Source organism: Nomascus leucogenys, chromosome 24 (genome assembly GCF_006542625.1).
Source record: "Nomascus leucogenys isolate Asia chromosome 24, Asia_NLE_v1, whole genome shotgun sequence".
In the NCBI taxonomy this organism is placed as follows: Eukaryota; Metazoa; Chordata; class Mammalia; order Primates; family Hylobatidae; genus Nomascus; species Nomascus leucogenys.
Window position 1 is genome coordinate 25,730,001 of NC_044404.1, and position 14,215 is coordinate 25,744,215.

Here is a 14,215-nt window from a genome sequence, read left to right on the forward strand (position 1 = left end):
TACAGGTACGTACCACCACTGTTAGGTAACATGGGGTACCTTAAAATGGCGCCGTACCTTAAGATGGGGCCGGTTCCGGGTTCTTCTCCCCTCCTTGACCGGGCACTGTCTGAACCCGCCAAAAGAGGGCCAATCAGAAAGAAGCATCTCCTGCCTTCCCTTGGGCCCGCCCCAGCCCAATCCACGTAGGCCCAAGGGATATAAAACCCAGCACACCAGCAGCCCTCTCTCTCTCCTCTTCCTTCTCCTTGCGTGGTGCCACTCGATACCTCCAATAAAGCTCTCTTGACCACTACTAGTGTAGTTTGGTCTCCGCCCGGCGCCTTTCATTGGTGCCGTGACTCGGATCGGGACTCCCCACCCCCCTCGGTGGGACCCCGATCCCTTTCAGGCTCAGTCCAGACCCCGGCCGGTCTTCGCTCATTTTCCTGTTCGCAGACCTCTACACCCAACACCGGCCTCATCTCAGTAAGTCTCCCCTTCCAGTGTCCGACACCAGTCAACCGGCTCCCGCCTCGGCCGCCCACACGGCTGCCGTAAATCCTATTTTAGACTCGGCCTCCAGGGAGCAGGGTTCCCTCCTTTTCCTTCCTCACTCGCCAGGCCTGGGCCCCTTCCCCTTTCTCGCTCTGAAAATCCTGGTACCAGGTGGCCCACGGCCCTCGGCCTCCTGGAGGCCCTCAGTCCTTTTGTTTCGGTGACGACCGACTCGAAGGGTCTGACTCACAGCATGGTCATCGGCTGGTAGGGGACGCCCTTCCCAACCCTTTGCCATATATTTCCGTAAACCCCCTCTTCTCATAATGGGAGCCTCTGCATCCCTGCCGGCCAACTCTCCCTTACAATGCCTTTTAAATAACTTATCAGCCCTTGATTTGGCTGCTGATCTCAAACCTACACGCCTCTAAATTGTGCATTCAAAACTGGCCCACCTACCCCCTAGACAACCAAAACAGATGGCCCACTTACGGGTCCTTTGATCCCAACCTTCTCCGGGATCTCTACAACTATTGTGAGCGAACAGGAAAATGGGCAGAGATCCCCTACGTTCATGACTTCTTTCTTCTACGGGACAAACCCAACCTCTGCCTCCCTTGCAAGCCGCAACACCTTATCGCTGCTCTCAAGCTACCAACCTCTCCTTCCACTCCCAACTTTGATCCGGCCGACGAACCCCCCCCCCATACCACCACCCTCCACCTCATCTTCCGGTCGCCGCTCAACCGGTAGCTGCCCAACCACCCCACACCCCTCCCCCCTCTTCCGGTACCTCCCCCGCATTGCCTTCGCCCTCAACCTCTTCCTCCCTATCTTTTAGCCCTCCCACTACTCGTTCCAGGTCACACCTTCCCGTCCTTGCCCCCCTCAGGGAGGTTGCAGGGGCGGAGGGCATTGTCCGTGTCCATGTTCCTTTCTCTATGGCCGATTTGTCTCAAACTGAAAAACGCTTAGGCTCTTATACCTCTAACTCCACCTCCTACATCAAAGAGTTTCAATATCTCCTACAAGCTTATAGTCTCACTTTCCACGATATCTACATGATCCTCTCTAACACCCTTCTCCCTGAAGAGCGCCGGCAGGTCTGGGAGCAGGCCCGCACCTGTGCAGATGAGGTCCATCAGACAACCCCCGCCCCACCACTAGGTGCACAGGCAGTCCCCGAACAAGACAAGAGCCTAATTGGGACTATAACACCCCAAACGGCATTGCCGCCAGAGACCACTTCGCCACCTGCCTAATAACTGGACTGCGCAAGGCAGCCCAAAAGGCTGTTAATTTTGAAAAACTCCACGAAATAGTACAAGAAAAACATGAAAACCCATCTTACACGGGCGCTCCAACAATACACCAACATAGACCCAGAGGCCCCTGATGGCAGGCAGCTCCTCGTGTCTCATTTTTTTGCACAGAGCTTTCCTGACATCAGGGCCAAACTTAAAAAGTTAGACAGAGGCCCCTTCACTCCACAGACCAAGATCTTGGCAACGGCATTCAAGGTTTATCACAACCGAGATGAGAAGGCCAGGAGGCAAAAGTACCAAATGTTGGCCCAAGCTCTCCAAGCCTCTCCTCGGTCCGCCACAGGGTCACACGGCCGTAAATCGCCCTCCGCCCACCCTCAACATCAGCCACCTGGGCCCTGTTTTAAATGTGGTAAGGAAGGACATTGGGTCCGAGAGTGCCCAAATCCCAGGCCCCCCAGCTGGCCCTGTCCAAAATGCCACCAGCCTGGCCATTGGGCCGTGGATTGCCCCGGTCCCCGAAGGGGGGCTGGGTCCACCCTCAGCCCAAACCCTGATCTTCTAGGACTGGCCATTGAAGACTGACGGGGCATTGGGACTCCTTTCCCGACTCAGATCATCACTTCACAGGAGCCCAGGGTCTCTCTAACGGTGGATGGGCGTCCCGTCAGCTTCCTCCTTGATACTGGGGCTACTTTCTCGGTCTTGCCAGAGTTTGGGGGTGCCACTTCCCTTTTTGGATCTCCTATAGTCGGGGTTGGAGGTCAAACCATTCGCCCCAGAGCCACTCCTCCCTTATCTTGCTTCCTCTCAGGCCACATTTTTTCTCACAGGTTCCTTGTCATGCCTCAATGCCCCTTCCCTTTATTGGGAAGGGACATCCTCTCCAAGTTCAAAACCTCAATCACCTTCCACCCTATAACCTCCTCAAACTCCACATCCCTCATTGCTCTGGTAGCTAGTTCCATCGACCAGACTTCTGCTCCCGTTCCACCTCCACTCCCACTATGCGTCAACCCCTCAGTTTGGGATACCACCACCCCCTCATTGGCACAATGTACTCCCATACAAATCCTCCTCAAAAACCCCAACCACTTCCCCTGCCAGCCTCAATACCCTCTTCCTGCCTCAAGCCTACGAGGAGTACAACCCATAATCTCAGACCTTTTAAGGAAGGGATTCCTCAGGCCAACCCACTCTCCATTTAATACCCCCATTCTAGCTGTAAAGAAACCTAATGGCAAGTTCCGTCTTGTCCAAGACCTGAGACTTATTAATGAGGCCATAAAGCCGATCCATCCTTTAGTCCCTAACCCCTACACTCTCCTCTATTCCACCCGACGCTACTCACTTTTCAGTTGTAGACCTTAAAGACGCCTTTTTCACCATTCCCCTTTCCCCTCAATCGCAAGACCTCTTTGCCTTCACTTGGACAGACCCGGATACTCAACAATCACAGCAACTAACGTGGACAGTCCTCCCTCAGGGGTTTCGAGACAGCCCCCATATCTTTGGTCAAACCCTTGCCTCAAATCTAAAACAGCTCAGCCTTCCCCAGTCCACCCTTTTACAATATGTAGATGATCTTCTCCTGTGCAGCCCTTCTCTGGCTGTCTCCCAAACCGACACCGCTTCCCTTCTCAACTTCCTTGCGGATAAAGGGTACCGAGTGTCCCCCCTTAAGGTCCAACTCTCCTCAACACAGGTTACCTATTTAGGAGTCCTCCTCTCCCACAACTCAAAGGCCATCACCTTAGACCGAAAGTGCTTTATCCAAAGCCTCCCCTCCCCAAAACCAAACAAGAACTTCTTTCATTCTTAGGGCTTGCAGGTTATTTCAGAACATGGATTCCCAATTACTCCCTCCTAGTGAGACCACTTTGTGAGCTCTCCCGAGGAGCCCCATCTGAGTCCCTAGACACCGCCATCCAACAACCCTTTCACGCACTCCAACGAGCCCTACCGAAGGCTCCGGCCCTACACCTGCCAAACCTTCAAAAACCTTTCATCCTCTATGTTCATGAACACCATGGCCTAGCTCTAGGAGTCCTGGGACAAATGCAGGGACCCACGTTTGCTGCAACAGCATACTTATCCAAACAACTAGACCCTACTGTGCGGGGATGGGCTCCCTGCCTCCGGGCCTTAGCAGCAGCTTACCTCTTACTACTGGAATAAAAAAAACTCACTTTTGGGGCAAACATTGCCATCACCTCTCCCCATCAACTTAAAGACCTCCTCACATATAAGAGCCTGCAGACCCTTCCCCCCGCCACATACTGTCACTCCTAGTCTCATTTCTACACGACCCCACAATCTCCTTTCAATCGTGCGCTCTTCTCAACCCCGCTACTCTCTTGCCAATCGCTCATCATCCCCCTCATTGAGATCCTGGAATCCCTCCTGCCCTGTCTGACCCACATCACTGAAGGACCCTTAGATTGCCCTGACCATACGTGGTTTACAGATGGCAGCTCTATTACAAGGATAGCGCCTCGCAGGCTATGCCATAGTCTCCCTAACCCAAACCATAGAAGCAAAATCCCTACCGCCTAATACCACAAATCAACAGGCAGAACTCATAGCAGCCACCCGGGCTTTCGAGCTAGTAGCAGACACTTCACTTACACTTTACACAGACTCCAAATATGTCTTCCACATCCTCCTTTCTCACTCAGCCATCTGGAAGGAAAGGGGACTACTGACAACAAAGGGGACTTCTATCACCAATGCTACTCTCATTACCCACCTCCTCCAAGCCTCTTTACTTCCCACCAGGATTGGGGTCACTCACTGCAAGTCCCATCAACTTAACTCCTCTCCAATAGTGCAGGGCAATAACAAGGCAGACCAAGAGGCCACATAAGCGGCACCGTCAACTCTGCCTCTCACTATAATGCTTGCTGCTAAAGAGTCACCAAACTCCTCACAGCCCCCCCAGCCACTGCCCATACAACCATCTGATCCATCAAGAACACTCTTTTCACGTACCTCCACTCCATCTTCCATACCAGCCCTCAAGCACTAAAAACGTTCCTCAGTTCCTTCTTCGCTCTAAGCTCCTCTGACCTACACTTTCTCCAGCAACTCACAGCCACATGTGCCATCTGTCAGCGTACAAATCCACAAACCCCTTTTAGGCCAGGGCCTTTCCCAACTCACCAGGCTAAGGGTCACACCCCAGGGAGCGATTGGCAACTTGACTTCACTCATATGCCCTCAGTCAAGAAACTCAACTACCTTCTAGTCCTAGTTGACACCTTTTCCGGATAGGTTGAAGCCTTCCCAACTACCAACGAGAGGGCAAGTACAGTTGCTTCCATCCTACTAACTGAAATTATCCTGCGGTTTGGAATCCCCTCTTCCCTCTAAACTGACAATGGCCCCGAGTTCACCTCCCAAATCTCTCAAAACATAGCAACTGCCCTCAACGTTCCTTGGCACTTCCACATCCCCTACCACCCTCAATCCTGCGGAAAAGTCGAGCGGACTAACCGTACCCTTAAAGAAACCCTAACCAAACTCACCCTAGAATTACACCTAGATTGGGTAAAATTACTACCTACAGCCCTGTTCAAATTCCAGGTGCTCCCAAAAAAGCCCACCCTTCTGTCTCCCTTGGAGATCATGTATGGCCGACCTGCACTCCCACCAGGTATCAGTCCCACCTCTTGGACGGCCCCACAACACATTAGCTATCCCCTCCTGTCCTTCATCCGGTGTGAGCTGTGGAAGTGACAGGAGTGCCTGTTGCCTGATAACTACCCGCAGTCACCAGTCCTTTCCCCTTAAACCAGGGGAGTGGGTGTTTTACTCTCCACCCAGCCCTACTACATCTGTCTCCCTAGTCCCTAAGTGGAAAGGGCCTCTCCAAATTATACTCTGCACTCCCACGGCCGCTAGACTCCAAGAATCACCAGAACGTCTAACTCCTTGGCTTCACATTTCCAGGTTGAAACCGGCTACCAACCCGGACCACACGAAGAACCAAACTGCTTACGCCCCGCTCTCATGCATCTCCTAAGTCCTCTTCTCTGGCTTTCCACCTCTCACATCTTTACACTTTCCTCTGCCAGCAGGCCCTCTTCCCAGCCCTATTATCTCTTCACAGTTAAAGAGTCATACAACATTCACAGGAGGACACACACCAACTATATCAGCCCCACGGTGGATCTTCCCCTTCCCAGGCTCACTATGATAGAAAACGGCTGGGACCCTCTCTTCCACATGTTCCACTTCACCGTCTGGCTCCCACATCAACAAACACACCCCCTTCCTATATTATACCACTAAAAACAATGCCTCCTCCCGACCCATACATATCGACAACCCCGCCGACCCGGTCTGGGGCCATTCAGTTACAGGAGGCATATATCCCAGCAATGCCTGGGCATATCCAACTCAAACCATAACTATTTCCCGTTCCCTCAAAACTGAGTATCCATCTCTAACCAAACCTTTAACCAGCTTTTCCTCAGAAACTACCAGCTCCTAGCAACTTGTGAAGACACGGCAGACTCCAGAGACCGTCTCACACCCTGCTGACCTCTTAAACAGCCAACGACCGGCAACAGATACCCAGGATTGGGCGGGGGAGGGGGTAGGCCTGCCCTCACACCCTAAATTAACTACCATCTTCTTTTCTTTTTGGGCAGACCAAACTCTACCCCTAGTACCCCAGATGGCTACAGCAAGCCGATTCTACCAATTCTTAAACACCCTTCGCTCAGACAGCTGGCTCATCGCCAACCCATCCCTGCCCCTCAACTGGCTCACGGCACTGGAGGATCTATACCTACAAGGAACATTCACGGACTTCACGCCTAACAAAGTCTTCATGTATAGCGCCCTACTGCTTGGCCTCATACTCATACTGTACCCCATGCACAACCCTGACAGTTCTCCCTGTGCCCCCTCCCCACAGCGCCCCCACTCAGCAGGAAGCAGCCAGATGAACCATGACGCCCATTTTCCCCCATTTAAGAAAACAAAAAGGGAGGAATGTTAGGTAACATGGGGTACCTTAAAATGGCACTGTACCTTAAGATGGGGCCGGTTCCGGGTTCTTCTCCCCTCCTTGACCGGGCACTGTCTGAACCCGCCAAAGGAGGGCCAATCAGAAAGAAGCATCTCCCGCCTTCCCTTGGGCCTGCCCCTAGCCCAATCCACGTAGGCCCAAGGGATATAAAACCCAGCACACCAGCAGCCCTCTCTCTCTCCTCTTCCTTCTCCTTGCGTGGTGCCGCTCGATACCTCCAATAAAGAGCTCTTGACCACGACTGGTGTAGTTTGGTCTCCTCCCGGCCCCTTTCAACCACACCCAGGAAATTTTTAAATTTTTTTGTAGAGATAGGGTCTTGCTATGTTGCCCAGGCTGGTCTTGAACTCCTGGTCTCAAGCAAACCTCCCACCTCAGGCTCCCAGAGCATTGAGATTACAGACATGAGCCACCGCACTAAGCCCCATACATTCTTAAAAGCAGGTCTTCCAGGAAAATGACTGGAGAGATGACATACAAGATAAAAGTAGAATTTAACATTTAAATTAGGCCAGGCACAGTGGCTCACACCTCTAATCACAGCACTTTGGGAGTTCAAGATCAGCCTGGGCAACAAAGCAAGACCTCATCTCTACAAAATATTTTTAAAATTAGCTGGGCATGGTGGCATGTGCCTATAGTCCAGCTACTCGGGAGGCTGAGGTGGGAGAATCACTTGCGCCCAGGAGGTCCAGGCTGCAGTGAACCGTGTTCATGCCACCGCACTCCAGCCTGGGCAACAGAGCAAGACTGTGTCTCAAAAAAATAAAATTTAAGTTAAAAAAAAAAAAAAGAAGCAGTTCTATCTTATAACCTTGCAAGTTTGTCCCCTAGAGGTTGTTTAAGTCTCTCAGATACCACATCAACAACAAAGGATAATGCCTTGGGTAGAAGACAGGTCAAACTAGATTCTGGTTCAGATCAGACTCAGGGCAATGACAGCATATACTATTACAGTGTTGCACTTTCAAAAATAAAATTGGTAATGGTTTAATTACCAATTATCACAAGAGCCACTTTGTAAACATTTATTTGGATTCATAGTTTTACAAAGGGGATTCCTTCCTATCTTGTGGGAAAAGGGTAACACAGTCACATCCAGATTGTTATATAGCTCAGGCTTTTTAAGGGAGATATTTAAACACAGATTATATAACTTTAAAGTGCTGTACAGTTACCACAAAAATAAAATAGAAACTAGCACCATTCTACCTCTCTTCTCCCCACACTGGGTTGTGGGGAGATTTGCTAATCACTAAAAAAAAAGGGTCAAGAGTAATCATCCCAAGCTTAGGCTGAAGTGGGTTAAGATCAGCCAGAGATTAAAAACTCACACATCTGGCTGGGTGCGGTGGCTTACGCCTGTAATCCCAGCACTTTGGGAGGCCGAGGCAGGCAGATCACGAGGTCAGGAGATGGAGACCATCCTGGCTAACGTGGTGAAACCTCGTCTCTACTAAAAATACCAAAAAAAATTAGCTGGGCGTGGTGGCGCGTGCCTGTAGTCCCTGCTATTCGGGAGGTTGAGGCAGGAGAATCGCTTGAATCCGGGAGACAGAGGGTGCAGTGAGCCGAGATCGCACCACTGCACTCCAGCCTGGCAACAGAGCAAGACTCCATCTCAAAAAAAAAAAAAAAACAAAAAAAAAACAAAAACAAACAAACAAACAAAAAACACATCCATAAGCAAAGTCCCAGTCAGACATCTGGAAGGGCAAAGAGATGGCTCTGTGCAGGCTGAGTAAAAGGCGCTTTCATAGAGATAAATACCCACCGTGCTGCCTCAGTGTTCATCATAGACTTGTTCAGGGAATTTACCAGCCACCATCTTCCTGATGCCAGTCCCACTGTCTTAACAGTGGTACTGCCCTTTATTTACACAGAGGAGATGCTCAGTAATGACAACTTCATCCCATGCCACCTTCCCACCTAAACAAACTCACTCCTCTCTCCACCCACAACTATATTTTCCTACGTCTCTGTCATTTCAAGGTACTTTTAGAAACAAAGCTTCAAACATTTAGAATTGGTGCCTGATAACTTGATTACCTTCAGAGTCCTGGGTAAAGAGCAAATCAGCCTTCAGATTTTCAGTTGGCCCATCCTGGCACTCCCAAGGACTGTTAGGAAACAGCCCTAAGTCCCAATTCCAGTTATTGGTTACATCTTGAAAAGGAGCTCTGGTGTTGTGGGCAATGACCTGCTGGCCTTGAGAATCTTCAGTGAAAAGTTGACTCCAGGAGTCCTTGTCATTCTTTTCATTGTCCCAGGAAAACACAGAAAATGGACTAGCGCTTTGTTTTACTGATTCTATGTTTTCTCCATTCCAGGATTCCCTGTATGTTTGAAGGAGGACAGGGGCTTGCCTGTTTTCTTTGGCAGACACCTTTCTTTCCAATTTAGTCTTGTCTAAGGGCTGACAGCATTTGTCTCCAGGTAGTTTGGTGTGTTTCTCCATACTCTGATAGTTCTTCTTAGACCCATGAAGCCATTCCCATTTCCTGGCAGAATCCCCTTTTTCTTCCTTTTGGTCTAGCAAACAAGAACTTTCCAAGTCCTCGGTGAAGGAAAAAGCCAGTGGGGTATTACTCTCTCCAGCACAGTCTAGAGTATCAGATAGCTCAGTTGAAAATGGGGTTTTCATTCTGTGGTGGCCAGAAGTCTGGAGGAACTGAGGAGAGAGTCCAGCTTCCTGGATGTCTGCAGTGGTTGAAGTGGCTAAAGGGGATGCCATGCAATTGTGTGCTAGCTGGGTCGCATTTTTCTTGGACTCTTTGTTGATCTGACTTTCTGTATGAGATGAAACACTCTTCTGGTCACTGCCATTTGTCTTTCCTAATAAACAGGAATGAACAAATATTATTCTGCAGAAAAACTGCCCTAAGCAGGATTCAGTTGGCTTTTTCTGAAATCAGTATCAGCTACTATTACTACCTAGTGCAGGAGTCTTAGACTCATCACATAACTTTGTAGCCGATCTTCCTGTTTTCAGTCTTGCCAGTCTATCATGAATAAACTCTAAAACATCAGATCTTATATTCCCTACTCAAATACATAGATACTTCCCATCACCTACCTATAAAGTCAAACCGCATATGATCAGACCATAGCCTACTTTACCAGCTGAGTTTTCATTTGTAGGTTTGTTTAACATAGGGCACATCGGTTTTGCTTTTGTTTTTGTTTTTTATTTAACATGGTTTTTACTAAATGGTGATCCTGGCCAAATATACATTCCTGGACATTATCCTTAAAGAAACAAGCTAAACACATACTAGTTTTGTAAGGTCTTAAAGATGACATTAACCATCCAACTCTGAGAAACCTTCTGGTGACAGTGTGAAAAACGTGGGTCCTCCACTCCCCAGGCATTTCATTGGAAAGGGAGTGAAGACACAATTAGGATGCTAAGTCAATCAGTAGGTAGAATAGTGAAACAACTACTAGTGTCCAGCCTGTTAATTTTATCAGGCAGAGAGTGGATTTTGTTCTGCCTTAAGATAAGGATGGAGGACATGGAATTCCCAACTTGGCTCAAATTATACCAAGATCTAATTATATTTTTTTTTTTTTGAGACGGAGTCTCGCTCTGTCGCCCAGGCTGGAGTGCAGTGGCGCAATCTTGGCTCACTGCAAGCTCCGCCTACCGGGTTCACTCCATTCTCCTGCCTCAGCCTCTCCGAGTAGCTGGGACTACAGGCGCTCGCCACTACGCCCGGCTAATTTTTTTGTATTTTTAGTAGAGACGGGGTTTCACCGTGGTCTCGATCTCCTGACCTCGTGATCCGCCCGCCTCGGCCTCCCCAAGTGCTGGGATTACAAGTGTGAGCCACCGCACCCGGCCCCAAGATCTAATTATAAAAACAAAGCAGAATAACTGATTTCCTCTTTCCTTCTACAATAAGAATTATACTGCAGAAACTAGGTTTTGTGAGAGTTCTCAACTTTTCCTTAGAATTCAATATAGACTATAAAATACACCAGAATTTGTAAGTGGAAAAAGTGTTTTTTTTGTTTGTTTTTGTTTTTTGTTTTTTTTTAATCTGCCCTTACATAAAGCAAAAGAGTATAAGTTTTTGTTTGGAGGCGGGAGAGGGCATTTTGAAGGTTTAGGCAAAGCAATCCTGAGAATCACAGCCGGCATTAGAGCACTCTTCCTAACACCCTCCAAGTGGCAGGAACCCTGCTGTTTAAGGCACAGCCTGCTCTGAGTCGGCTGCTCCCCTGAACAGGGACCTGGAAGCAAAGAACTGCCAAAGGATGAGACATAAGCCAACTTTATGTGAGGCTTTCTAAGAAAAAGCATCTTTGAACCTTTCACTAATTTAAGAAGCTTCACACAAAAATATCAATTATCAATTAACCTTAGACAGAGTACCCACTGTGGCTAACCCAAGATATATACCACCTAACTAACGGCAGGGCAACTCCCCAGTGCACCTCCAACTCCCAAGTACACCTTTCCTGACTGCTCTGTCAGCGAATACAAATATTTAATATTAAGCTGAGCAAAACAGAACCAGAAAAGTATGTTTGTAAAAGCACACATATATTGCTTTTCAAAAGGCAACAACTTATGTTTTATAACCTCTTCTAATAGGCTAAGTTTAACACAATGCACTGGTTTCACCATTTCTCATAAATGGTCTAACATGGACAAATGAACACACTCCTTTTTTTCCTCTGGATAATGAAGTAGTCCCATATGGGTCACCATACCTGGCTGCAAGGTGAAGAAGGAAGCAATGCTTCTCTGGTGAATGCCTGTAGATGGAGCTCTTCTTTGAGTAAAATAAATATTAGCCTTTCTTTCTCCAGGAAGGAGTGTTAGCATTTTGGTGCCTGGTTTGATTAAATGTGTCTGAGAAAGGAGAGAAAAAAGAATAATGAGCCTATTAATATTAAAAGACAGACAGTAGAGATTCAGTACACACCAGTGACCCTCTGAGATCCACACTAGATCCTCTGTACTCCACTTATAGCCTATTCTCAAGGTAGTTGGTGCTGGACATCATCTTCCTTTTCCAGCCATCCTAACAGTGTTTTTCTCAGGAATCACATATTCCAATGATGGCCCAATCTTTCTGCTTCCCCATGGAAATCAGTCAGGCTGACTAAACAAACAGGATTTGTAAACAGGATGGCAGAGATGATGCTCTTTTATATTTAAGGATAATTAATGATTCTACAGCAGCAGTTGATGCATTTTCAGTAGTTTTTAAGTAGTCACATAGTGGTGGTTAAGAGCATGGCTCAAGAATCAGTCCTGGTTCTGCCACTGCCACTTTGCTATGTGACCTTCTCCAAGTTGCTTAATCTCATTCTTAGGTGTCAAATGACAATAATAGTACCTATCCATGTGGCAGTTTTGAAAATTTAGTAAGGCCAGGCACGGTGGCTCACGCCTGTAATCCCAACACTTTGGGAGGCCGAGGTGGGTGGATCACAAGGTCAGGAGTTCAAGACCAGCCTGGCCAATATGGTGAAACCCCGTCTCTACTAAAAATACAAAAATTAGCCAGGCGTGGTGGCAAGTGCCTGTAGCCCCAGCTACTTGGAAGGCTGAGGCAGAAGAATCACTTGAACCCGGGAGGCGGAGGTTGCAGTGAGCCGAGATCGTGCCACTGCACTCCAGCATGGGCGACAGAGCAAGACTCTGTTTCAAAAAATAAAAAGGAAAAAAGAAAATTTAGTAAATTTATTCACATAAAAGGCTTACACAGTTCCCGGCACATAGAAAACATTCAGTAGCAGTTGGCTAATATTAAGAGGAGGAGCAGTGAAACAGCACCAGTCTCAGTACACTTTTAACTCAGGTGCTTTTATTCTTTAGAGAATGGAACTGGAAGATAGGCAAGAGAGGTTTGAAAAGTGAGTTGTCAACTAACTATAAATATAACCTCATCCTTATTTAATGTGATTTGTTTTTATTTCCATTTGCTTGTTACAGAATGCCTGAGAAATAGGGCGAATAGGATTATATTCAATTCAATTTTGCTGTGTCTGCCAAAAAACAAGTAAGATTTGCCGATATTCATGCAGCAAGTTAGAGGTAGGCCTGAATCTTGAAGCCAAGTTATTTATTCTAACTCAAAGTTGACTTCATTTTTACATTTGGAAACTAAGTTGTACTTTAAGTGGTTAAAAGAAGAAAGAAATCCTGGGGGTAAAATTCATACTTCAACATGTTGTATTACTGGTACAGAATCTTCTCTTCCACCACATACAACTAGAAAACTGGATCAAAGATACATGAAAAAATTGATATAAACAGCAGACAACAGACAGTAAAGAATTGTGATCCTTGAGAAAAGGGAAACAAATAAGGTGAGCCCTGTGATCATTCCAGCTTTCTGCCCAGAAGTGCTTTGCAGACCACAATGTATCTTCTTCATGAATTGAGTAGACTGAGATTGGAATTTGTGGCAACTGAGGTGGCTGGGATTTGCACTGCAAAGAAAAACCTCCAGAAGGGAGACCTCTGCATAGGGATCCCTTTAGTCCATTACTGAATACTAACCTACACATGTATTAGGTGAAACCCCACAAAGCCAGGCAATGAAACTGCAAACTGGAATTGCAAGCTGAACAATTCCCAGAGCTCACACAGGCTGGGGGACATCTGCGTTCCCACTATCTGGATAGGACGACCTTGAATACCAGGGACATTCATTAGAGCTCTAAGGAGAATCATCCTTTAGTAGTAGAGCTAAACTAGCCCTAGAGCAAAAACTATTCCAAACACTTGCCTTAACATAGATTAAAAGCAAGCTTGGAAAGTATCAAGCTGACTAGCAAGAAACTACCTGCCAAAACAATTTTCAATATTCTTTTTTTTTTTTTTGAGACGAAGTCTCACTCTTGTTGCCCAGGCTGGAGTGCAATGGCACAATCTCAGCTCACTGCAACCTCTGCCTCCTGGGTTCAAGCGATTCTCCTACCTCAGCCTCCTGAGCAGCTGGGATTACAACAGGTGCCTGCCACCATGCCTGGCTAATTTTTGTACTTTTAGTAGAGATGAGGTTTCACCATGTTGGCCAAGCTGGTCTCGAACTCCTGACCTCAGGTGATCTGCCCACCTGGCCTCCCAAAGTGTTGGGATTACAGGTGTGAACCACCATGCCTGGCCAATATTCTTTAAAGACAATAATACCAAGATACTTAATGTAGCACTTGTAATGTCTAGCATGCAATAAAAAATTACTAGATATGTGAAGCAAAAAATACTGTAATTGGGGTGGGGGTGAATCTGTTAATAGAAACAGACCCAGAAATGTGATAGATAAGAGAATTAGCAGACAAGTTAACAGTTAACTTAAAATAGTTAGAATAAATATGTGCAAGGATTTGAAGGAAAATATGAACATAATAAGGTGAGAAAATAGAAGATATAAAAAAAATTCAACAGATGAGCTTAACAACAGATTGGAGACTA

The 14,215-nt window shown here is 47.3% G+C and overlaps 1 protein-coding gene across 1 annotated transcript in view; it reads right to left on the reverse strand.

Annotated features, from left to right (window-relative positions):
• The window catches only part of AUNIP (aurora kinase A and ninein interacting protein), a 35,895-nt gene that overhangs the window by 1,239 nt on the left and 20,441 nt on the right, over positions 1-14,215 (reverse strand). The window contains exons 2-3 of the mRNA XM_003271632.3: positions 11,500-11,641; positions 8,830-9,615 (exon numbers count right to left, since the gene is read on the reverse strand). Coding sequence (XP_003271680.1) covers positions 8,830-9,615; positions 11,500-11,641 — 928 coding nt within the window. The remainder of the gene's footprint in view (positions 1-8,829; positions 9,616-11,499; positions 11,642-14,215) is intronic.